Source organism: Haliotis rufescens, unplaced genomic scaffold (assembly GCF_023055435.1).
Source record: "Haliotis rufescens isolate VD_foot unplaced genomic scaffold, xgHalRufe1.0.p SCAF_54, whole genome shotgun sequence".
NCBI lineage: Eukaryota > Metazoa > Mollusca > Gastropoda > Lepetellida > Haliotidae > Haliotis > Haliotis rufescens.
Window position 1 is genome coordinate 1,010,155 of NW_025964268.1, and position 26,077 is coordinate 1,036,231.

Sequence of the window (26,077 nt, forward strand, 5' to 3'; positions counted from 1 at the left end):
GTAAGAGACGACTTAATGGATCGGACTGTCAGGCTGGGTGACTGGATTGAATACATTTCATAAAGGTCGTTGCTCATAATATTTACGGGTCGCTGCAATACATAGCAGGGATATTGCTGATTGCGACTTATCAACAAACAAACAAACAAGGAAAGTCTGAAACTTGTCATATCAATATCGTGTCAAATACCACCGCAGTGTAATGTCACCCTTCCACCCTTTGTAAATTGACGTTGCTTATCTTGAGTAGGTAATAGGGTATATTTAAGATGCCACATTTCAGACGTATTAAAAGATAACACAATAATAATAGTGAAAAATTGTTTAATTAAATTAACAACGTCTTATGCCGACGTAGGCGTGTGCTTTTCAATATATCACAGAAAATAAGAATAATACATACAGTGTAATACTGGCGGTTAAAACAGTGAATGGCCTTCTCCGTGTGTCTTTAGAATGTGTATTACGTAAAGCGAAACAATACACATTGTCTGAACCAGGCAATTAGTGCCCCCAAACTCCTGTCTCGAAAAGAAACCAATCTGGATCAAGCAACGTTATATGATGTTCGAGTGTTGTGTAACCCTTTCAGTTTTAAGGAGGGGCACCCAATGTTATCGGCAGGCAAACTTTAATCTGTTCATATTCAATTCGTGTGATCAAAAATACGTCATTGACAACAAAAATATACTACATAGAAATTATTTGAAATGAATTACTTCACAATTCCCTTCCAGAAAACGATATTTGTAAGTTTCGAAAGTGACAGCTCTTTGGGTGGATAGAAAATATACCAAAGAGGATGAAAACTAGTTTGTTCCAAGAACTGTTCTATGTCGAAAACAGATCAGCATGAAATACCACCAGTGTCCAAAATTGGTAGACATGTAAAATGTGTATAACACCATAATCTGAACGAAATATTTCGATATCTGATCTTAATAAAACTACAATCGAAAGAAATCGAAAATATTTTATATTATATTATATTATATCATAATCAAAGTCCGTTTTCAAGGAAAGAGTCAAGATCATTTCCTGTTTGTACAACGAAATTCGAAACTGTACTCAGATTGTGTTTCCTTCATTCACAATATATTAATACGCGATTCTCAAACATGTGGTCAGGTCACATTAACCGGATATTAACAGAAATCCATGTCTTATTTTGCACACATACTAGTTTTCTTTAAAAACCCTGCGCAAGCGCATCTCAATAATATAACCGAAACAGGAAACAAACATATGACATTACTCAGACACTGACGTGATTCTCTGACAACTAAGGGTGGCTTTATTGTCGCATTACGAAAGCCTACTTTAAATAATCATATCGAAATCCATTTTAAAACCACTGACTTTATAATTTTACGAATACAGTAAGATAACACGCTCAAAGAAACAATGACTATATCTGAGACCGCCTGTGGCCACTGGAGCATTTGTCGGCAAAAGCAGCTCCATACCGATTAAAGGTATTGTTCACAACAGGTTCGCTTTTTCTGTCATACGGTGGGTAAACTCGCTTGAGAGCATTATTTGAATACTTCCACGGATTATGTTCTACGAAGGGTTCCTGTGTCACAGCTAGAACATGAAGAGGTGTTCTATAGGGAACTTCTGGAGTCTTGAACCAGCTTGGTGTGGATGTGTCGAGTGTAATCGTTCCTTCCCGGGGTTCTTTGTAAGCCTTCGGGAATCTCCGGTGAACTGGGGGCTCTCTTGTTGGATGGCCGAGAAACGAAGCTGTGTATAAGCTGTTCTGATCGACCTGTATCGGCTGCATCGTTTGGTGGGAGAGGAAGCCACTGGTGGTTTGGTGGAGGGGTTGGTGACTGCTGAGAAGACGTCGACCAAGAAGCCTTGTTTCGCGACCCTTTAAAAACAAAAACATAATTTAGAGCACAACCCACACTGATTTATATTTATAGAGATCACACTAAAGATGCAGCAACACCGAGGCGTTCCCTACAAAGTGACATTTAATAGTAAATTAATACATCTCCAGTATTAAGTTATCTCACACTGTTACACAGCCCAATCGATTGAGCGGGAATGCTGTGCAATGGCGTTGCTCTTGGGGATGTTCGTTTTTGATGGAAGAATTAAAGGTACATCGTCCGATTTAAACGTAGTCTCATTAAAATCAGGTCCAAGCTCTCGCCAAACAAAGATCTGATGATTTGGAATGGAAGTCGCTAGTTAGGAACTAGTGCGGTAATGTTGAGAAAGCTGTCTTCTGTTGTCGACTCTTGTTAATCATTTCAGTGGTCTGTCATTGTTTGCGAAAGGTCGTTCTGACGTGACCTGGGGTGGCCCAGTCGTCTAAGGCGCCACAATTCGCTGTGCGGAGTTGCGTGCCTTGGACACGCCAGAAACCTATGATTGTGGGTTCGAATCCCGGTTCGACCCGATTATGTTTCTAGGTTTGTCAGCACCATACCCGTGCTCGTGGGTTTCACCGAAGTGGTAAACGTCTGAGACCTGCATCACTTTGGGCTTTCCTCCCACATTAAGCTGACACGCCACAATATAACTGGAATACTGTTAAAAGCGGCGTTTAACCCAAATCACTCACTCTAAATTTAGACGCAAATATGACGCAATGCTTATAGTGAAAAAGAAAAAGAAACATTTCAGCGCTTCTAATTTCAGCGTTGGAACGTTGATGTGAACGCGTGATGTCAGGAATAGTTGCGCGCGTCACTGAATGAGGAGGATTTAGCGTGTTAACCAGAGACAACATATAGTAATTGTAAATGGTTTCTGGTTAAAAAATTATAGCTTAATTAATCCAAGAAATGGTGATTGTGACGAAATCTTGTAGTTTCGTTTTCCTTTGTGTCTAGTATGGTATGGTATGGTATGGTATGGTATAGTTAGCTTATATACCAATACTTTCATAACTGTCTGAACAATAGTGGCCTAATTATACCAACATTAAGTCCCAGAAATACAATTAAGTTATTTTAAAATATATATCTACAAACTAAAATAAAATCCAAATGGAGCCCAGAACAAAGCATAATTTCAGACGCTGAGGGATCTAGCCTTGCCGAATCGTCCTAGAAACTGAGTTGGATTCCTTTTTCAATTCATCCTCTCGGGTCTTGAAGACAGACTACGCTAAATGTGCAACATACCTTCAATATATTCCCATCCGAGAACTATTCCAAATGACCGCCTAGTAGTGACCTTTGATATTTAACTAAAAACAAATATTTGCATGCTGTTTCACTACGGACTTGAATAACTTGTTATATAGGTCCGTGGTTTTACTTACTTTCCTTTTTGTTTTATGTCACATGAATATCTTTAAAATAACCACCAGATTAATTAAACAACTTCATGGTATCTCTTCACTAGATCACGTGTAACACACAATTAAAATGGAATTAATCTAAAAAAAACCAACAGGCTTGTGAACCATGAGCTCCTCCTGTGACGTCATTTCAGTGCCTTACGCTGCTTTCTAACTTTCCATTGCCCGTTCGTGGTCACGTGATAAACGGTGGTATGCTAATGAGATACGACCCGTTGAAAGTGAAGAGCAAGCTTGGAAATGAGACCTAGAATCGGTAACCTGTCCCGCTCCCTCCGATTAGACAGAATTAAAGTCAACAATGAAAATACCCTTTGGCTCAGGCAAATCTAAGCTTTAGGCACTTTACTTTTGTTTTGTTTCAGTGCCGACTTAAAAAAATATAGCTTAAAAAAGTTAGGATGTCATGAAATACGTTTCAAAATTCAACACAACTTGTATTTAAAACTGAATTTCTGAACATTTAATATAATTATCTGCCGTCTGACTACTAATGTGAATTCGTCGTTGTAACCATCATCTCTCCGCCGTATGAACAATGAACCATTACGAGGACAAACTCGAACTTACATTTCCGAGGTACACGCCGTGGTCCTGAAAGGCGTTTCTGTTGTCGTGGTTACTGAACCGGTTGGACTTCTTGTAATTCACCTGCCAAAATACAAAACACAATGGAATCAGTTTACCAAACGAACCATCTCATAAGCGATTAGCAATCGACAATTCAACCTCGAATGCCCAAGCTGTGCGCTGGATGATTTAAGAGTGACGCGCGCGTGCGATACAAAGAGGGTCGGGGTAGCGTGAGACGCCCTCCATAGTGACACCTGGTTAGTCTGGACCCCGTTAATACTGAACCCCGATTTCCAGACACTTTGGGAGCTGTCATTTGGAGGGCAGATCAGCAGTATAATTTTTAACGTTCAGGAACTCTATCATTTGTTCCAACATAAACAGGCACTCAATTATATTTTTCAACTAAATATATTAACGAACTGTATTGTTTGGCAGAAGAGTGGCACATTATTTTCTTCCTATTTTTTCCATATGCGAGGCATCTGAAACATTTTGCCAGTTAAACGGGGTTTTCGTTATTGTCTAGAATTAACGGGGTGTCACTGTATGCTGAAAGTTGCAATGAAGTTGAATTGTTGTTGAAATTCTACGTTAAACTGACTAATACGAATCTGTTTTTCAAAGTTAAACGTAAAGAAAACAACCAGTTATAATTTATGTTGTCCTCGATCTCAAAATACATGTTGAAATACAAAGATGATATGAAACATATCACATTGTATATTTATCCATGCATTACACGCCAAACAGATGAACATATGCGTATTTTTATTTTTTCACCGAGCAAACAGATCAATGGGACTCGTGACATCACTGCCTATTGTCACGTTACTACACTGCTCCCCTAACTCTCATAGCTGGGCTTAGCTTCGGGTACTTAAAATGTCTTTACAACGTCAAGATCATGATTTAAGGCCATTCACCCTTGCTGCTCATTCAACCTAATAATACTAATGGCTTTGAACTACAGGACTCTCCCTAAATTGCTGCTTCCGGAAACCCATTGTTACTTAACATAACTTTCTAAATAACAATAGGTTTCAGTTGAAGACATTACAGTACACTTGCCCTGACAACTTCCTCAAAACCGATACCTTTCTGTAAGACCTTTATTCCTAAAGCTTAAGCCAATCAACATGTTTACAGGGAATTCGAATCGAAGTTGGCTGTTGTATTTCAAATAATGCGTGTTTCTCACGTAAAATGGTATCCATGGAAACGGACTCTATTTTCGTGTTTCTAACTATAATCTGGAAGCAAAAATGTTAATCTAGGCATTTTTATGTGGTATTCCTTTTTGAGAAAATTTCCATTCGCTATGAATATTTTTATATTTAAAAAAACACATTAAAGCGACAGAGTGAAACTCATGTTAATGTTGGTTTGCAGTACGGGGTTGGATTAAGTGACAATGGGAATGTTAATCTTAAATATTATGAAATTGTCATGGTAAAGGATTTGTTTCATAGTGGTTTTAATATCTCAAATTAACAAAAAAATCGAACTAACAAAGGGTTTCAGTTTACAACGAGCCACTAACAAAGGATTAGTGTAGTATAAATGGCCTGCCAGTGAAAAATGTAAAATGATGAAAACAATAGGGATTAGTGTATTTTACTTTTAATAGAAGCATTAAAAAAGTGTGGAATGTTTTTGAAAAAAATATAAATAAATAAAGGTATCAAATCTGATAGATTTACATCCATCCTCTGAAATGAACTATTTCTTTCACAAAAAAACAAACAGTTGTTCAATTATAGTCATAAAAGCTAACAAAAAGGAGCCCAGAGATATTATTCTAGACTTGCCAAATCATATAGACTTGCATGGGCTGTATTGGATATATTTGTTTTAGGGTCTGTATGACAGACTACAAATCTCACGAAACTAGTTCGTATTCTAGACTGGAGTGAGTCCCTATCCCAATTTTCGAAAACATACAAAATCCGATGAATTTTGCGTCTTCCTCACTTGTGTTTCGAAAGCAATAAATCTCATGAAACAGTTACTCTATGTTTTTACTTTTTCAAAACAAGGTTTCAAATTATTTTCTTGCATTGTGATTCGTTGTTTGTTTCGGTTCACGTCAGACACTAAATGTGTGTAATAACAGCACACAAATATTTATTAAGTACTGATATATATTCAAGCAATGTAATCACGCAAAAGCAACCTTAATATCAATGTTAACAGTTAAACCAATTCCAACATCCATCCTTGTACAGATGAAGGAATACAGAGTTACCATGACAACTGGTCACGTTGTAGCCACCATCAACATCTGACAATCCTACTCCAACGCGTTGAGAATTTAATCTGTCAGTATTATCCACAGTATATTGTGTACTAATGTGTCAGTATTATCCACAGTATATTGTGTACTAATGTATTATTTAAGTTCTTACGTACGCAAGGCTATTTTGGATCCTCATAACTTGAAAATACGTGTATAAGGCTTGACCGTGACATTGCAACACAAGTGAGGTTCCCAGTATAACAACTAAGGCTTAAGCTGGATTGTTGCTGGATCACAGCGCCACGATTCTCAACCCTGAACAGTTATATGAACGCTTTGAGATGACGTGTATAAACGACATGGATGAGATAGACCAGGTTCCGCGTAATCCGTCCTGTTGTAGGGGGATTAGGCGAGACAGACACAGGGTTCGCCAGCTCTTTCTTCGACTCGTGTAACAACAGTCAAACTCGTGGTGCATGATGCATCATTGTTAGCGTACGGAAGGTGAGAGAATTCTGCCCAGCAGACGCGTTCTGGTGAAGTAACTTTCTTAAAGGCGTATTGTGTTACACGGTCTCCTGCACGGTCTAGATACCGTAATGCGCGCCCTATAACAACGAGGCGTTTTCTTTCTTTGTCCAGATGTTTTACATAAAGGGCACCTTCCATTATCCAGTGTATCAATCACCAGTCAAAACTGCTGGGCAAAAGGACTTACGTTTCATTATCTACACCAGCTACTAAACCTCTGGGCAAAAGAAGGACTTACGTTTCATTATCTACACCAGCTACTAAACCTCTGGGCAAAAGATGGACTTATGTTTCATTACCTACACCAGCTACTAAACCTCTGGGCAAAAGATGGACTTATGTTTCATTACCTACACCAGCTATTAAACCTCTGGGCAAATGATAGACTTACGTTTCATTATCTACACCAGCTACTAAACCTCTGGGCAAAAGAAGGACTTATGTTTCATTATCTACACCAGCTACTAAACCCCTGGGCAAAAGAAGGACTTATGTTTCATTATCTACACCAGCTACTAAACCTCTGGGCAAAAGAAGGACTTATGTTTCATTATCTACACCAGCTACTAAACCCCTGGGCAAAAGAAGGACTTATGTTTCATAAACTACAACAGCTACTAAACCTCTGGGCAAAAGATGGACTTATGTTTCATTATCTATACCGGCTACTAAACCTCTGGGCAAAAGATGGACTTATGTTTCATTATCTATACCGGCTACTAAACCTCTGGGCAAAAGATGGACTTACGTTTCATTATCTACACCGGCTACTAAACCTCTGGGCAAAAGATGGACTTACGTTTCATAAACTACAATAGCTACTAAACCTTTGGGCAAAAAGTACGTTTACACCCACGTTTGATGGCGGCTAAAAATAAAACTGACAAGAAATGGTTACTCGATGGTGATGTATTTGATACGGGTATCACTACCGTAAGTTCGTAGTGTTTCGACGACTGTCTTCAGCCAAGTAACGTTTTCATAACTGTAATTCTTTTTCTCACATCCTATTTTCAAGTGCATACTTTCTATTGCCAGGCAGTTTAGATTGACGTTCATCATAACTTTTGAGCTATCAGAAAAACAAAATTATTCTTTAAGGGCTTGACAGAAATATGATGGAACTCTCAACTGGAGCAAGTCTAACCTCCCCTTAACTCCGATAGCGGTATACGTTATCTGGTCCAGACGGTGACTGAAGGGCCGTCATGATGTAGGTGGACTATTGTGAATGTGGCGGCATACACAATTCACTCACTAACTCCAATGTATAAAACCACGCTCAGCGTGTATCCAAGTGGGTTGACAAACAAAGACTTGATATTAAGAACATCCAACTCCATGTCAGTTTTATTGATTTTTCTCTTCCGGTGACCCCTGCTGAATGTTCACTTCTCGGAAATCTCTCCAAGGACCGGAAGTTGTTATCTCCACTGAATACTCCATTAAATGCTTTGTCCCAGTCTCCTCTGACTTTCTGTTAATGCAATCTCACAATCTCCGTGTATGACACTCAGACAGGCGGCAGAGTACCAAGGCCTCTGGTCAATAAAATATTGATTATTTCATCCATTCCCCTGGCACTCACTCTATATTGACATAGTTACATTTCACTGTTTTTCAGCTTTGTAATATCAATTCAAACATGACTTCCGGCTAGACCGGGATTGATTGCTGCGGAGCAGACGTTCTCGGTTAAGCGTAAGCCATGATTGTTTTATGTTTTTCTTCACTCTCCGACCCAGAGTTATGCTAAGTCACCACTGCGCCGGACTTTGGTTTTACTTTTTCATTTTCTATCCCGGGCTGAATGAATAATATTCGCCCCGGATAACCGGAAGTCGTATTGTACCACCGATGCTTACTTAAATATTTGGTTTATGTCTAATAATTCGTTCAACAGAGCACATAGACAAAATAAAACTCACATCTTTCTTCACGTTGAATGGAGGAGGCGGGGGTTGTGGCACGTATTCGTTGTCGTCCATGAACGGTGCAACAAGCATGGACCCTGTACTCGTTGCCGCCGCTCTCTGCATGTCTACCACACCAGGCTCCAGGCCTCGATGACGATACTGCAACAGACAAGAAACTCTTCACCAAGTGCATCCGTATGTTGCATGCGAGACGCATTTTGAGATGATCTAATTGTGTGTCACGTGACAACGAAATCCGGGCAATGTGTAGAATAGTCGAATCTTGTCGCACACGCCGGTCCTACTGTCGGGTTACGAATCAAGTGCAGCCATATAAAGAATGTCTCTCTCATTATTGTAGCGAAATGTATAATATAAACCTTAGCAATTTCAGGCGTATGTAAAAAATACCAATTTCACGGTAAACCAAAAACACACTTTGAATAAATTGCCATGCATGTATTTTCCCACGCAACACATGTATTTCGCATTTCCTAACAAAACATGTATTTCCCATTTCCACTCAATACATCAATTTCCCATTTACCCCCACAATACATGTTTTTCGCATTTTCCCATACAATAGGTGTATTTTCCATTTCCACGGGGTATGGTTCCGTGCAATAAGGGGAAGTAAAGAGAGATCACTTTGGTTTTCGTCACATTAGCGGTTCTGTAACGGCGATCGCCGCGATAGTCTACCAACCTCAGGAAAACATGGCTTCTCTGTTTACAGATAAATCTCGGGGATTGGTATAATTCTTTTGAACAAAGGTGAAGATTAAGATACACCGTTAAACCCCGTAAATACGGACGGCCATATAGCTGCCGATGTGACTATCAATCTTAACTCTTAATCCGCACGTGAAATCGTCATGATTAACAATTTTCCGTATAAAGCAATCAGTGGTATACAGAGTGCAATGTTCTGTTTAGAATATACAGAGGGTCCACGCAACATTCGTCCGGAATGCGGAGTTTCCTGATTAACAGAGTTTCATTGTTATTTTGTTTTTACAGCCGTATATAAAATCATATCATTTCTATATTTGTATGTATATTTGAAAGTGTCCCAGCGTATCAGGCTTCCAGCTGTGTCTGATTTAAGTTTTTCATTCTTGAATACGTATTTTCTGAAGATTTTACGAGCGCTTCCAGCTATTACTTATTGCTGAATATTTGGTGTCATGTTTCAATGGATATTGATGTAGTCTTGTTTAACATGATATTACGTTTTAAAAAAGGTGAGATAAGTAAATAGTTATTTGTAAATATTTACGATTTTGCCTTTTTAATGTCAGATATTATCGTGTCTCATGACCCTCATCAGGTGGCGCCTGAAACTGTCATCTCCAAGTGGATCTGAATCACATGTATTTTTGATATGAGATAAGACATTGATAAATGAATTGTATTTCTGTCTGCCTGTCTGTCTGTTGGTAGTTGGTCAACAAGTTTATGTAGTTTGTGTCAGTGTTCTGGGCAAGAAGGTATCAGGTATCCCAACCCGTGAGGGTTGCAAAGTTTGAGAATCAAATGCATTCGGGTCCACTCGGCCTATTCCGCAACTTTCGTGATACTTCGGGCAACAAAGGAGTACTGTAGAGATATTGCACGATTACACTGTAAACCATATATCAATCGATTTCTCCGCATATAGCTGATTTTCAGAGAAGCCTTTTTATACTTAACAGCCATTGAAATGATGATACATTTGATATATATACACTAGTATCTGCCGCCAGCTGATGTTGTGTAAAGAAAGTCACGTGAATAAGTGAACGGAGTTCCAATATGGAGATCCCCTATGCTGTCCGAGGTGACCTAGAGGACAGAGGTGAGCCGAATGAATCTGATATGACCCGCAGATTGTGTTATCGTAATCCATACTCATACTAGCGATCACTGGATTGTCAAAGTCGGACTGGTATACTTATTTAGTTGTTGTTTTACGGCCACTCGTCACCACTCGCCCCTTTCCGTAACCTACAAGAAGACTCGACAAACCAATCAGAATGCGCGTATGATTTCAAGTTCTTCGTCAAAGAATCCCTCAGAAATATTTTTTTGATTTTACTTATGTCTTGCATCTAAAATTATACCCAAGACACAGTTAAATATGTTCAATCATACGGTATGATTTCCGCATGTCCCGATGTGCTTATAATTGCATCTGAAATATATATATATTATATGGGGAAATATATGTGAACCATCACGCAACGAGTTTGTTTTAGGTATGCCCGTTTGCGCTAAGACGGAACCCGGTCGCAAAAATGGCCACGAGAGGGGCACGAGTCACTATTCGGCTTGTCCCGGAATAACACGAGTTAGTCACGAATGCTTTTACGGCAAGCATGGGTTGCTGAAGACATATTCTCTACCCGGATCTTATACTTGTATACTCACAGACTGACCGGAATAAGCTGTAATTGTGTTGTCATATTCGCCTATTCGGTGTCCCCGTGTGGCATCCAGTGTGCCAATTTCTAACGCTGTCGTTGCTTGCAAAATTTCGGTCGGGCTAAAGATTTTGAAATGTCCCTAACCCGACTGACTACTGAAGTTGAGACGGTGATTTCGTTTTGACATCGCATATATATGTACATATACTTGGCTGAATTTGATATTGTTACTTTAACCAAGTCAGTCGAACATTATTGAACAATAGGGATCACGTCTCCGCGAAGTGAGAGCAGATGTAACAAAATATATTTAGTTTATGGTCTCTGGTGAATGGGCCCTGGTCTTTTTCATCGTGCACACAGAAATTGTATTGTTTCCACAAGAAACATGCACCAACTTTGTCTACTTTGTATGTTTCCTGAAAGTCAATAATACAATCCAGGGTGGCCAAGTCGTCTTTGTCGTTCCAGGATCCGATCACCCTGGTTCGAATCTTAGATTTAGCGCGATTATGAACCTTGGTTTATCAGTACTATACACGTGCAACGTGGTTTCGCCGATGTGGTATACGTTTAATGAAACAAAACATGATTGTTTCCGAAAAAATCAGCAATGAGATCAAACTAGTGGACACCGATAATTCCTTACATGACTTGCTCAAGGGGAACACGTTTTTCAAGATTGTAATTCATTTGTCAATACATCGGATCTGTTTTGCCGAATTTCCCAAAGAAAGGTACTTTTCTATATGTAGTGATATTCAATATAATTTATGATGTAAAAGGATGTTTGTAGAGGAATCTAGTTCACAAATAAAACTATTCTAAAAGTAAATATCCGATGACAGTTTGATATGGTGTAAACTAGCATGGATTTCGATTTGTTTAATTTACATGTGTACCTACACACAAAACATCGACTCATACGCGGCATCGATTACACAGGTGCGTGACGTATCAAACATAACGGTATCTTCATTATCAAGACGTAAATAAAGCATATTATTCAATGAACGTTTACAACGAAAATATATACATACCCAACGTCAAACGTCAACCCCCTTCTCAGCAGTCAGTCTCAAATTGTTTTAATCAATATCCTCACAACAACTGCGCTCCCTGTAACTAGGCACGGAAAGGTTACACCTTTTTTGTAGGTCGATAAATATTTCAGCTGTTACTTGAGCTCATGGTACGGTAATCCACGTATCTCATGCGTCGACAGTGTTCGATAAATACAACGTTTTATTAAGATCATATTCGTGTCAGATCACTTAACTCCATGCCGTGTAGTTAGATATTTAATCAATAAACAGCGGTGCATGTCTGGTTGTTATGATTACAGATACCATGATAGGTTTCATAGAAGGCACGATGTAGAACGAATGAGTGAATGTTGTTTAACGCCGCTCAAACATCCTAGCTGTATCACAGCAGCCTGTAAGTAATCGAGTCTGGGCCAGACAATCCAGTGACTGAAGGCATCAGTTAAACCCATGTCACCAGGAAGGACACGATGACACGTACTTGACCTGGGATCTATTCCACCAGTAAATCCCAACCAGGCTTTAAGGGATAGTGAGTGAGTGAGTGAGTGAGTGAGTGAGTGGGTGAGTGGGTGAGTGGGTGAGTGAGTGAGTGAATATGGTTTTACGCCGCGTTTAGCAATATTCCAGCAATATCACAGCGGGGGACACCAGAAATGGGCTTCACACATTGTACCCATGTGGGGAATCGACTTTTATGGATAGTGAGTGAGTGAATATGGTTTTACGCCGCTTTGAGCAATATTCCAGCAATATCAAGGCGGGGGACACCAGAAATGGGCTTCACACATTGTACCCATGTCGGGAATCGAACCCGGGTCTCAGGCGTGACGAGCGAACGCTTTAACCACTAGGCTACCCGACCGCCCCTTTATGGATAGAGAACATGTACCTCGATATAACAAACTCATAGGAAACCTGTAAAATATGGTCTTTGTAACAAAAAGAAGTCCTACATACTAATTTATAAAAAAACAAAAACATCTTTACCGGCATTGTACCGGCGATAGTTTTGTCCCATAGGGGCACGGTTCTTTTATTCGTGGGTTGGAATTCCAGACTCGTGGCGTCTCAGTACCATACACGTGCTCGTGTGGTTCCAAAGTTGTAAACGGCCAAGAGCTGAATACCTTTACGCCTATGGATGACGTACAAGGCAGCAACAAACCCAACTGACCCACGTAGGGACTCTGTAGATACTCTAGAATGATACTTTCTAGGTATACAACTACGTAAAGACACAAATGAATTAACCCAAATGGCAGATACACTTTTCGTCAAGAGTGAGTGAGTGAGTTGGTTTAACGCTGCTTGTTACATCACTTCAGTTATATCACGGATTGTTGGGTGAGGAAAGCCAGAAGCAGGTATCAAACGTTTACCACGTAAAATCCACACGTACTGGTATGGTGCCGACAAACCAAGACACATAATCAGGTCGAACCGCGATTTGAACCCTCGACCATTGGTTTCTGGCACGTCTAAGGGAAGCAACTCTGAACACAAAACTGCGTCGCCTAAGACAACGGAGACCCCTCTTAGCGTGTCTAATGGTTGCTGTATCACCCACACATACATACACTACATCACGTGTGATTCACAAATCCTTAACTTAATACAAATGTCAAGATCAAATTAGACTCAACTTGACAATATTGATCCTATGCTCAATGATCAGTATTAATCAATGTATAATGTGTTTTTTTACGCCTACCGACCTCCTTTTTGAGATCGTCTCCCAATAGACACTCGCCTCTCTTCAACCCCACAGGTCATCCATATTGGAAATGAATAAACTAGTTTCACTACTTCATGTGCCTATTACATAACACAACATAATTCCCCAGTAGTCGTTGCCGTTATGTATTTATATATGTGTATCTATACTTAATTTCTAAAAGCCATGAAAACAGGGTTTTCTCAAATCGGCCGTCATGGTGTACGAAATACATACAAGTTAAAAGAAGTTACGGACCACCCAGGCCTTTCATATTACGATAATAATATGAAATAAGAGAGTAGTATAGATGCGAACAATCGGTATGCGGTTTAAAGTGAAATCATGCATCACCGCAATTCCATTGCTGCGAGGTATTATGTAGTAAGGAAATATCCGAGTGGGCCGGAATGCTTCAATAGACAGAGCTGTGTTCGTGGCTCTCTATGTTTCGTCGCATGACAAAGTGTTGCATTAAAAAAATCTGAAGCAGCTTGTTCATACCCATACACCGTCACAACTGACAGGTACCATTTCCACGTGTTAACAATACTTCTCAGTCTTAAAACCTGGTTTATTTGCCATGCCTATTTGTCCAACTACTCAAAACAGATTTGTGCACGTTTTGCGTTACTCATTTCCCGAACCATATATACCCCCCTTTCTCCCGTTCTGCTGAAACTGTTCAAAGCTGACAAAGGTTATCAATGTAAATGCTCTTTCCACACTATTCACACGCAACCTGATATAAAACTCCATTTGTAACAAAAGTTGGACGTGAACTAAAACGACGGCGATAGACTTACCTGCGAGTCCTTAAAACTTCAATGTTGTAAATATATTCCCAATCCAAAGCAATTACCCCCCTTTGGTTGTCGTGAAATCGCGCTTATCGATATGTGTTATGTGAGTTATTCAAGTCGGCATGGAATCGATTGAGGGATTACACTTGTGCTTCTTCAACGAACACGATCCTCAAGTCTGAGTTTGTCTGTTGGGATCAGAAGTTGTTGTAAATCACTCTTTAGACAGCTGTAACGATAAGATAGTATTTTGTGCTCGACGTAGAAGTTCATTTGCAATAAATATTGAGCCGAAGATTGACATTGACAGTATTAAATGAATATAACCGATTTCGTATAAAGATTGGTATTGAGTAGTGCGATGCCACGCTGAGCTGTTAATTGTACTTAGAGGCGACGTCAATAGTTGTACACTGGTGTCATGTATTATCTTGCTGAATTGTCAGTTACGCTGAGTCAAACATTTGAAACAAATGTAATGTGAATATATGTTAATATACACTTTAAAAGTATATCAATAAATTGTTTAGGTAAAATATTCCTCCCAAACGAAAACGCATTTAAAGTAGATCGTGTTCGACCTGCATAAAAATCGTTCTGACAAATGAATATACTAATATGCAAAGACTCTTAACATATCAGATAAATTCTCGATATTTTTTCATGAAATGCCAATGTTCCACTTCTTGATAATATTGATAAAACAATTTGCCTACGTCCAGAAGAAGATGATATGTAGCCAAACAGTGTATTTTGTACTAAATCAAACAAAGGGTGACAGAAAGGTGTCAGATATACTCACGAAGAGCCACACTGATTAAATAACCACACATCTATAACTTTAATCTAGATTATCCTTCTCGATAAGCTATCCAATATTCACCCTTGTAGCATGCGGGAATCGAGACGGGTAATTGTAGATGAGGTGGGGGCGGGGCTGTGCGATTCCCCGGTCCTCACATCTGAGGTATAGTCTAGACAAAGGTGGGGGCGGGGCTGTGCGATTCCCCGGTCCTCACATCTGATGTATAGTCTAGACAAAGGTGGGGGCGGGGCTGTGCGATTCCCCGGTCCTCACATGTGATGTATAGTCTAGTAAAGGTGGGGGCGGGGCTGTGCGATTCCCCGGTCCTCACATCTGAGGTATAGTCTAGACAAAGGTGGGGGCGGGGCTGTGCGATTCCCCGGTCCTCACATCTGATGTATAGTCTAGTAAAGGTGGGGGCGGGGCTGTGCGACTCCCCGGTCCTCACATCTGATGTACAGTCTAGACAAAGGTGGGGTTGGTTCGGATAGGTTTGGATGGATTGACCGCGGCCGCATCCATTCGTCCATCCATCCCCATCCGTCCGTCCGTCTGTCGTTCCTTCCTTCCTTCGACGTTTCAGGGCTACTTCTTGTCCCTGCATCAGATTATCATCGGGTTATCGAAGGGACAAGAAGTAGCCATGAAACGTCCTTCCAAACTATACATGGTCGCCAGTGAAACTTTATTGTACAATGTGTTATTTTTATTGTTGTTTTTTTTCCTCCATACTCACGCACATCCCCCTTTGGGATAGCCATTGCTGTGGAGAACGCCAACATGGATCGATCATTATAAATAAATGTGTTGTAGTGTTTATTGTGACCATCACATCAACTGTCAGCCAGCACTATTAGTTCTCAGCACTGAAAGGTTTATACCTGTAGGTCAAGCGAAGGACTTGAGGCTTTGTGTCAACTGACACAGTTATGACCCAAGATGCCGTAAATCATTGAGATGAATCAGTGAGAGGGTGACTTGAGTTTACAGCCGCTTTATTTCAGATGGCGAATCTTGGATTTGAACCAACGATCTTCGGATTCTGGCACACGAAGGGACGCAACTCTTCACAGCGAATTGCAGCGGGAACGCCACTTACGCTAAGGAACAGCCAGCCAACGCATTGGTTCAGTGAGGGAACGCGAACATTGCCTGAAGAAGCGGTAATTTAGTGACGGTATGCTATAATATTTATTGTTATCACAGCAGATAGGAGCTTCGGTATGGAGCTGACAAACCTAGAAACATAAACAGGGAGAATCTGGTATTCGAACCCATGCCATTTTTCTGGCAAGACTAAGGGACGCAACTCTTCACTGTAAATTGTGCGCCCTAGTCGACTGTCACCAGTGTCCCTGCAGTTGTCAATAATATATGAATATAGGTGTCATAATGAGAACGAGTAGACGGTCTAGCGTCGTTATCAGAACAACCAGCGGATCCTGGCGGAGGTAATGGAATCAACTCTGCATAATGCAAAGCCCCCAGGTGATCATACAGACCCTTGTGTCGTTGCTTAAATATGTCTAGATAAAAATATCACGAGTGTCAGAAATGCACTATCCTAAAGATAAATAGAATAGTGCATTTCTGACTCTCGTGATATTAATTGATCTACTAGACATTTTTAAGCAAAGACACAAGGGCATTTGGTTGATTCATGGTACAACAGGCGAAGGCGACTCGAACAAGCTCAGCACAAAGGATTTCCTCTTGGCCGCAGGGACAAATTTCATGACGAGTATATGGATATATAAACATGTACACACATAGATATTTACAAACATCCATTATGTTGACAAGCTTATATATAATGCTTTTGAGCAATCCATCGCAATGAACGGTGGTGCAGACTGTTGAAAGAAAACGTCATTTTTACATACCCCCCGCCCCCCCCCCCCCTCTCCCCCCCCCCCCCCGCCCCCCCACCCCACCCCACCCCCCCCCCCACCCACACCAGAAAGCAGAGTTTAATTTACATTATCTTCGAGAATATATTTATAAATCTTGGAATGTAAATTATTACGCGAGCCATGTCTATATTTCACATTTCAAATTTCTATCTATTTCATATTTCCTCAGTATCGGTTTATTTAATCTTTGTCATTTCCTGACGCTTCTTTCCGGAAACGTTTCCTTTATCAACACGTGCAACAGCTTGTGCAAAGTGGGTAAGTTAGACATGATATCAAACTTGACATTAAGAACTCGTCATATTTAGATAGACTTCAATAACACAGTAAGAGGTTTAAATACACACGTTGTAATACTCATTGTAATAAATATTTGTCAGTTTGGATAATTTATAGCAAAGTGTATATACATATGTCATTTATCAAAATAAATATATATAAGCTAAACATTTTTCAAAATAAATGTGTTTGAAAGAAAATGATCATTTTGATGCACCAATACTATTGGGTTCTGATATCTATAATCCGTTGACACTTTTGTTAGCAGTTGCCATTGTATGACATTGGGAAAGCTTTACCCACAATTAAATATGTGTCAACATATCGACATATTTAACAGCAGAAATGTGTTCTAACACTCACCATTTTTGGTATTCCGAAATCTATGAAATCCGGGCTCAATTGTGTGACATTTGTAGCCTTTGAGAGAACCGAGTAACAGTAACGCAGGCACCCGTGGCCCGTCTCCCAGGCAAACAACACCGGTATAGATGTTTCGTTTGATTACTGGCATAACGCTGTGTCGAGGTAAATACTAGCATTGAGATAGTTAAATACTTCATTTATGACGAAGGCCCATAGCGAATTACCTGATAGACCCGCCAACAAAGTGTCAATAGTCTTTCACAGTGCTCGGTATTTCCTTTGATAAAAATCAATGGGAAGTCAGGCCTCGGTGGATATCAATAGATCGATGCAGTCACGTGATTCGCGGGATTTTGGGGGACGCGATAGATATGTATTTTGATATCTAGCCCATTCTTGTCCCCGTGAATAGGACTTGTGACAACGTGGTGAATAAAACGTACTGTCTTTGAAAATACGGGTGTTAGATCGTAAGCTTTTCAATAGCTGATTTGTGAATAAGATATATCTAACTTACATTGAACACGAGAGAAGGTAATCTTGTAGATCTGTTACCGTGGGCTGTATTTCTCCACGTATATTGTATTAAGTATAAAACATATGCAATGCTTGTAAAAAGTGGAATAAATAATAAAGGAGTTCCAGCTATTAGCTCCAGAATCAATATCCCCACCGAGTTAAATATTGATTTAATACTCCAAGGAGGATGAAAATCGATTCGTTTAAATAATTCCGCATGAAAACGCTACCTTACAAATATGTTGTCCTTAAATGTATTATTTGTGATGGTGGATATGCATGTTTATAACTGCTTCACGACCACTGCTGCAACTACTTCTCCTTTGTCTACAACCACCCACCCTGAAACAGCACAACTACTATCTCTTCAGAATCACGAGACCGCCTCCGTGGTCTAGTGGTAGAGCGTCCGCCCGGAGACCGGAAGGTTAGGGGTTCGATCCCCGGCCGCGTCATACCAAAAGACATTAAAAGATGATACATGTTGTTACCCTGCCTGGTCGGCTCGGAGTCAGTATACTATGTCAGTGGGCTAGAGCCATAAAATCGGCATTAGTACGGATTTTTAGTACGAAAAATTAGTACGGACAGACACACAAACGCGCGCGACGTTAAACCCCATTTCACCTCACCTCAGAATCATGGCAAGGCAACTGAGCGCCGATGTGGATAACCGCTTGATATATACGTCAGATTATACGAACGCTTCTTAAACTATTTTGACAACGTTGAATTTGAGTTTTGTGGTATCACGGTACACTACATTCCGATATAATCTGTTGATTCTCTAAATATTGCCTAGCAGGTTGCAATAGGCTATGCGGGTGAGGGGCTGAGATGGTTGTGTTGTAACTTTGAGAGTTGCACGACTAAGGGACGCAACTTGGACAGGTAGTCGCCCGTGCTCTGATTCTATGTATATCATAATACACGGTTGTCGAAGCGATTCTTGTCATCACTGAAGCTAACGTGATAGGATGATGGGTTTTTTGTAATACAGACTATAACATTCTTTTGTTAACAACATCAGAAAACAAAGTCGCCATTCAATTATTACATCTTAAGAGAAAATTTCCCGTTTTGAGATATATTTCAACTTTGATAGCTATCATTCGGAAACCATGCAATGGTACATGTATTCGTCCTTAACATGAGTGAGTGAGTTCGGGTTTACGCCGCTTTTAGCAATGTTCCCGCAATACATCACGGCGGGGGACACCACTGATTTCACACATCATGCGGGGTATCGAACCCGGACATTCGGCGTGACGAGCGAAGGCTTTAGCCACCTGGCTACTTACAAGGAAAACGTTTGGGTTAATCCCGCTTTGAAGAGTGTTTCAGTTTTATCGGTGTCAACATTACGTATAATGGTAGACATTTAACAGAAGGCGTCCTGCACGAGCTACAATGTTACATGCATTGCAAGGTATGCCTATAAACTGTGGCCACCTACTCAAGGTAATGCTTGGAACCAGTGAGATGACAGATTACTATATACACCTTTTCAGTGCATGTTACTCTTACTCATCTTCAAGCAATCTGATAGCGGGGGATACTAATAATTGTCCACAGTCACTGTCCACGTAAGTGGAATCATACATAGATTTATGCTTGATGAAAGAACGCAAAAACATTGCAAAACTATTGCAGCAATGCTTAAAACGGGAACATGTTCTAAAACACAAAGTGTGTATGGTCACATGAAAGATACTGTACATACAAAAAGAATTTAAAAAGATAAAATATGAAGCTAAATCAGAAAATACAACTTTGGCCACTTACAAAACAGTATATAAACAATAAAAATAACTTTCGATGTTTGAATATCAAATATATTTCTATATTTATTCTGGAAACTTGACAACAATTTAAGGTGTTTTGTTTGAAATCAGTGCAGCCTTAAAAAGGATCTGCGGTTTCATATACAAATACTCTATGAAACTACACACGCCTTTTCTTTGTGTTATCGTTAGGGGACTGTTACTTAAGGGCTTACAGTGAAGGGAACGGTCATGTAGCGACGTAGGCTGTATAAGATCCGGTTATATTAATCCGGTGTACATAGCTATAGGCCGGTGAAGGGCACTACAGGCTGTGCAAAACATGAACATTTATCTCAAGCTTTGGCGTGTTTTAAGTAGGCAGGAAATGGTAATCAATTGATAATCTTATAAACGCCATAGATGATAACCGAGAAAGCTATGCGCACGTGGTAATGTAATGCAGCTGGACTAGGTCGAAAAATATGTTATTTCTCGATTCCACCCGAGTCGTTTTTTGCGCCTGGTCGTCTTTCCGGATTTTACTACACGACAAGGGCAGATAACTCTATGACCAATGAACCATATTTTGGACGCAGACAGGTAGTTTATTTGCCCATGTTCGTTCTAAATCTTATTACTGTTGCCACTAACTATTTATAATTTATTTATCAATAGCTGCCTCTTAGAACCACGAGACTTTCATTTTGCCTGAAGTGAGAGTGGACACGAACATTTGCTTACGAGATGTAGGGAGCAAAAACAAGTGAATGGCTAAAAACATTCCGCACGTTACAGTGAAGAATGGCGAACCGGTGGAAACTCTCTGCCTACAGGCAGTAGTTATCAGCTTGTTATGGTGAATATATAATTAAAAACCTACCTACACCTACAATAACCTAAGAGTTTGTGGCAACAGTCGAAATGCATCGGTTGGACAGCCTCGTTGTCAGGGCTGATGACCCTGACTGCGCCCCAATATCGTGGAATATTGCCCTTGGTTTGCCGGGTCCAGACTCGACACGTAACAGACCGCTGTGTTCTTGTGTGGATAGTGTTGTGTGCGGCTCAAACACTGACGCCTTTATTAACAACCCTATGATCTGCATACACAACCGCATCAACACTGATCAATTCAATATGAAAGTTCATAAACGAACGCGTATTTACTCTTTCCCAAAAATGTTTCTAAGAAGCCGTCAAATAAGATCAAAGTAATCAAAACCTCAAATCCATGCAAGCTACATAGCTTCGAGAATCAATAACAATTAACTGATTTTAATTCAAACACTCGCACTTGCTACAGAAAACGACTCGCACCGAAATGATCTTGGCTTTCGTTCTAGTCGATAATAATCGGCATTAGATGATATTACCACCATATTGATCCTTAATGTCCGACAATAAATGCATTAATCTGGCATGAATTCCAGGTTTTTCCCTAATACCGGAAAGCGACCATCATAGCAACCCGTTGAAGTAAGCACTAATGAAGCTAACTGATCGCTACTGAGTTTCGCTGTTGTTCGATAACACCTTAATTACACAGCTGTTATTTGCAAGCGAACTTGGCAATACAGCAATGATTGCGATCCTGTAGCATGTTTCATTATGTTTGTTTAGCCTGTTAACTTTGCTTGATGTCAATTTTAAGGCTTTATTTAGGTTGCATCGAAAGAAATTATTAGTTAAATTTACTATCCATTATTACTTATCGCTTTATAGGTAACAGCTAGGTGCGACTGGGTGTACACGTAAAGGAATAAAAGAATAAAAGAGTGTTGTTATAAAATCTGTTTTCAATCGTTATGTTCAATATATAAAACTCATTTGGGGTTCCATAGATTTCACGGAGATTTTTAGTCGTGTACTTTATACTGAACATATGAGCATCATCATAAGATGTCCGTTTAAATGTTATTCAATTTCTTAAATAACGTCTAATTATTGCGAAACCAAATTTCACAAATAATGTTTTTAAAGTTAATATGAATAATGGTTGACTTACCCAGATTCCGTCTGCTTTCGTACACCTTGCATTTTCCCTGCCTTTTGCCATCGTTATCCAATCAAATGATTAATTATTCCGTGAACTGTAGCAAATTGTAGAACTCCATTTGTAAAGTGTGCACACAAGTTGTACTGACACCCGCTTCTAATCGCCTTCAGGCAATGCGATAACAGACCCGTGACGTCACAGACAAATGAGTTGGACACTGCGCACTGATACAATATAAATAGTTCCATAGCAACTGCACGGATTTAGTTGTTGGGCGGTGGGCATTTTTTTTCGAAATGAAAGATTAATGCCAGGTGAAACATGTTCTATAATTACTCGCAATTTAAGTGGTTTCAATGCCGAAGCTGTTAATAAAGGGCGATAACTCTTTTCCAACATGATCGGAAGAAGTGAGCATTATACGTCATGAGAATATTCTAGCAAAGTTCAGCACGATGTATCTGAAATAGTCATGCATTATTATAATGTGTGGCCAAAGCAAGGCTTGTGCAAGGGGGGCGGGGGTGGGGATAAGAAGAATCGATAAGGAGAATCAAACCCGAGGCTTTGGCGTGACGAGCGAACGATTTAAGCACAAAGCTACCCCACCGCCCTGGGGTCTGTATGAGATACCCGTCGAACTCAAATAGATGCATGAATAGATTTACTATCTGACGGACTGATGCTTACCAAATTAGGAAGCCGCTTAGACAAATTATTTAAGAATCTGGATATATTTTTTGTAAAATAGGAAATATTGAATTCGGTGGATTTGGTATTATGATCTTGTATGATTTTCGAAGTTCGATATTGGAACATTCTAAGATTAGTTTACTCGTCGACTTTCGATATTTGAACATTCTAAGATATGTGAACAGAAGAACGAAAATGTGCCACAAGAGGTCGATATAACTAACACAGGTCGGTAACCCAACTTGGGAAGCCAGATATGCAGTGAATAACATGCTGGTCCCGGCTGTCCTGGCGTGCCATCGTACCCCGGCAGGGTGGGACTTCAGTATCATGTTACCAACACCTAGCATACTGTCATACTTTGCAAGCAAACCTGATTTTACCCAAAATCCTAAATAGAAGCGTATTATCAGATATAAGAAGACATATCGCTCACGTATATCGATGCGTCACCTTCAATCATGAGAGTCTGTCATTTGTATTGCCAGTTGAAAATAATCAATTCCCCGCATCATATTACCGGTAAGCCCAGTTGTGCTTGTTGGTATGCTTTGTGGAAAAAATAAAGCGTTCTTCCCTTACAATTTTTGTTTTAATATTTTAAAAAACAAAAAGACCTACCGCCCACCTCATGCACTTTTGAGAAAAAAAATGTGCTCGAGAAAGAATATCTTTTGTCATGCTGACACAAACCCTTTTATTTCTGTCTTATAGGCACGTATTTTGAACACAGTGATTATTTTAATCATGTTATACGGGATATTTTAAGTTGAATTAAACAATATCGATTTTCTATCGTGTACTATTTATCATCATTAAAGTAACTCTTTTGTCTTCCGTATAATAGGCACATACATTTATTCAGATCATTTCCAGAATTGGATAAAATACTGTCTACTTTCCATCATAGATTATACATAACCATACACCCATTTTCTTATACAATAGACGTTATACAACAAGATTAATATTTTATAAATATCATAGGGACATTGAGAATTGAAATATGTAGTCGCTCCCTCGTAGCTAAAGGAACGCGAGTTTGTTAATCGGGGATGATTGCTATGTTGCGACACTTTTTTGATAGCGAACCCCACGCCTTGTCATTTTGAGGAAATACCGTTATTTATGTATCTATCCACCTGCGTTACACAGAATACAGCCAACACCCCCCAGTTTCTGCTGGGCCAGTTCAGATACATTCTCCGAAATAGGACAAAGCTTGTTTCAAATACGGAAGCAAGTTCCTAAAACGCCGTGAAGCGTTCATAAAATCTACATATCTCCTACATTCCTGTAGGTTATTTCATGGTACAGTGTAGTATTGTAGTATGTTCTGTGTATCATTTGATATTTGCAATGAATGAGGAACCTATTGTTTGAAATGAAATAATGTGTTTTCATTCTAATATATTCTAAAATATCATTCATATACATGTATTCGTGATTCCGACAAACTACCACTGTCACACCAGATGTTGAATCTTGCACAAGTCGAAGTGAATGGCGAGGAGATTGCGACTTCTAGGCCTCTCAATGGATATCTCAGGAACATTGCTCAACCCTTTCTAAGGAACCAAGTTTTATTATTGGGGTTAAGCTCCTCTTTGGCATCGTTTCATACATATGAAGTTTTACTTCTGGTGGTTTTAATTTCAAATAGTTGGGATAACATGCAAAATAATAATGACTACAACAACGACACATTCACGTTGGGATTATATTACACATGGCTGCAAAAACGACATATTTACGTAGGGATTATATAACATGGCTGCAATAACGACATATTTACGTAGGGATTATATTACACATGCCTGCAAAAACGACATATTTACGTAGGGATTATATAACATGGCTGCAATAACGAAATGTTTACGTAGGGATTATATAACATGGCTGCAAAAACGACATATTTACGTAGGGATTATATAACACATGGCTGCAATAACGACATGTTTACGTAGGGATTATATAACATGGCTGCAATAACGAAATGTTCACGTAGGGATTATATAACATGGCTGCAAAAACGACATATTTACGTAGGGATTATATGACATGGCTGCAATAACGACATATTTACGTAGGGACTATATAACACATGGCTGCAATAACGACATATTTACGTACGGATTATATAACATGGCTGCAATAACGACATATGTACGTAGGGATTATATAACACATGGCTGCAATAACGACATGTTTACGTAGGGATTATGGAACACATAGCGGCAATAAGGAAATATTCACGTTCGGATTGTATAACATGGCTGCAATAAGGAAATATTCACGAAGGAATTATGGAACACATGGCTGCAATAACGAAATATTCACGTAGGGATTATAGAACACATGGCTGCAATAAGGAAATATTCATGCAGGTCTTATGGAACATGGCTGCAATAACGACATATTTACGTAGGGATTATGGAACACATGGCAGCAATAAGGAAGTATTTGCGTAGGACTTATGGAACACATGACTACAATAACAAAATATTCACGTAGGGATTATAGAACACATGGCTGCAATATGGAAATATTCACGTAGGAATTATGGAACATGGCTGCAATAACGACATAATAACGTAGGGATTATAGAACACATGGTTGCAATAAGGAAATATTCATGTAGGGATTATGGAACACATTGCTGCAATAATAAAATATACACAAACCAAATTTGATTATTGACGTTAAATTACTTATTTTTCCTACAAGTCCTAGCTGCATGGCCAAATGTAATGATACTAAATGTTTACTTACTGTTTTATTTTAATGGTGAATATTTAAGATAATTTTTCTCTAACCCCCTGAAACCGTTGTGATATTTTTCAAAGTGTCTTTTATGTTTTAGTTTAACGTGAAATGTGTTTTGAATATATACATATAAAATCTATTTATGGAAAAAATATCAAGTTTATGTTTAAAGACGCCTTTAAGTGATATTAGGGGAACATTTGTTTCTTTTAAACCAATTCTTGCAAGTAAAAGTATGTACGCTTCAGTGACTTTTGAAGACTAAATAGGTCGTTAATTTTTTTCTACGTTAGGTTCGAGATATCGGTACACTCGAGATAACCGATCTCGGGATGACGGGGTCCAACTTTATATAGCAAAACATGTTTTGCAGTATCATATGTGATCTAATATTTGTTAATTGTTGACGTTGATTGTTG

The 26,077-nt window shown here is 39.4% G+C and overlaps 1 protein-coding gene across 4 annotated transcripts; it reads right to left on the bottom strand.

Annotated features, from left to right (window-relative positions):
• Positions 1–310: 310 nt before the first annotated feature.
• On the bottom strand, positions 311–22,418 carry LOC124138469. Of its 4 annotated transcripts, none has more exons than XM_046505109.2 (4): positions 22,209–22,418; positions 8,597–8,743; positions 3,893–3,973; positions 311–1,876 (listed from the first exon to the last, which is right to left on the bottom strand). In XM_046505109.2, exons 1-4 carry the CDS (start codon positions 22,257–22,259, stop codon positions 1,409–1,411), a joined length of 747 nt encoding a protein of 248 aa, XP_046361065.1. In that variant the 5' UTR covers positions 22,260–22,418; the 3' UTR covers positions 311–1,408. The 4 variants fall into 4 exon arrangements, with proteins under 4 accessions (XP_046361065.1, XP_046361066.1, XP_046361069.1 ...); XM_046505110.2 differs by lacking the exon at positions 22,209–22,418 and adding an exon at positions 17,916–18,161; XM_046505113.2 differs by lacking the exon at positions 22,209–22,418 and adding an exon at positions 14,559–14,602.
• Positions 22,419–26,077: the final 3,659 nt, after the last annotated feature.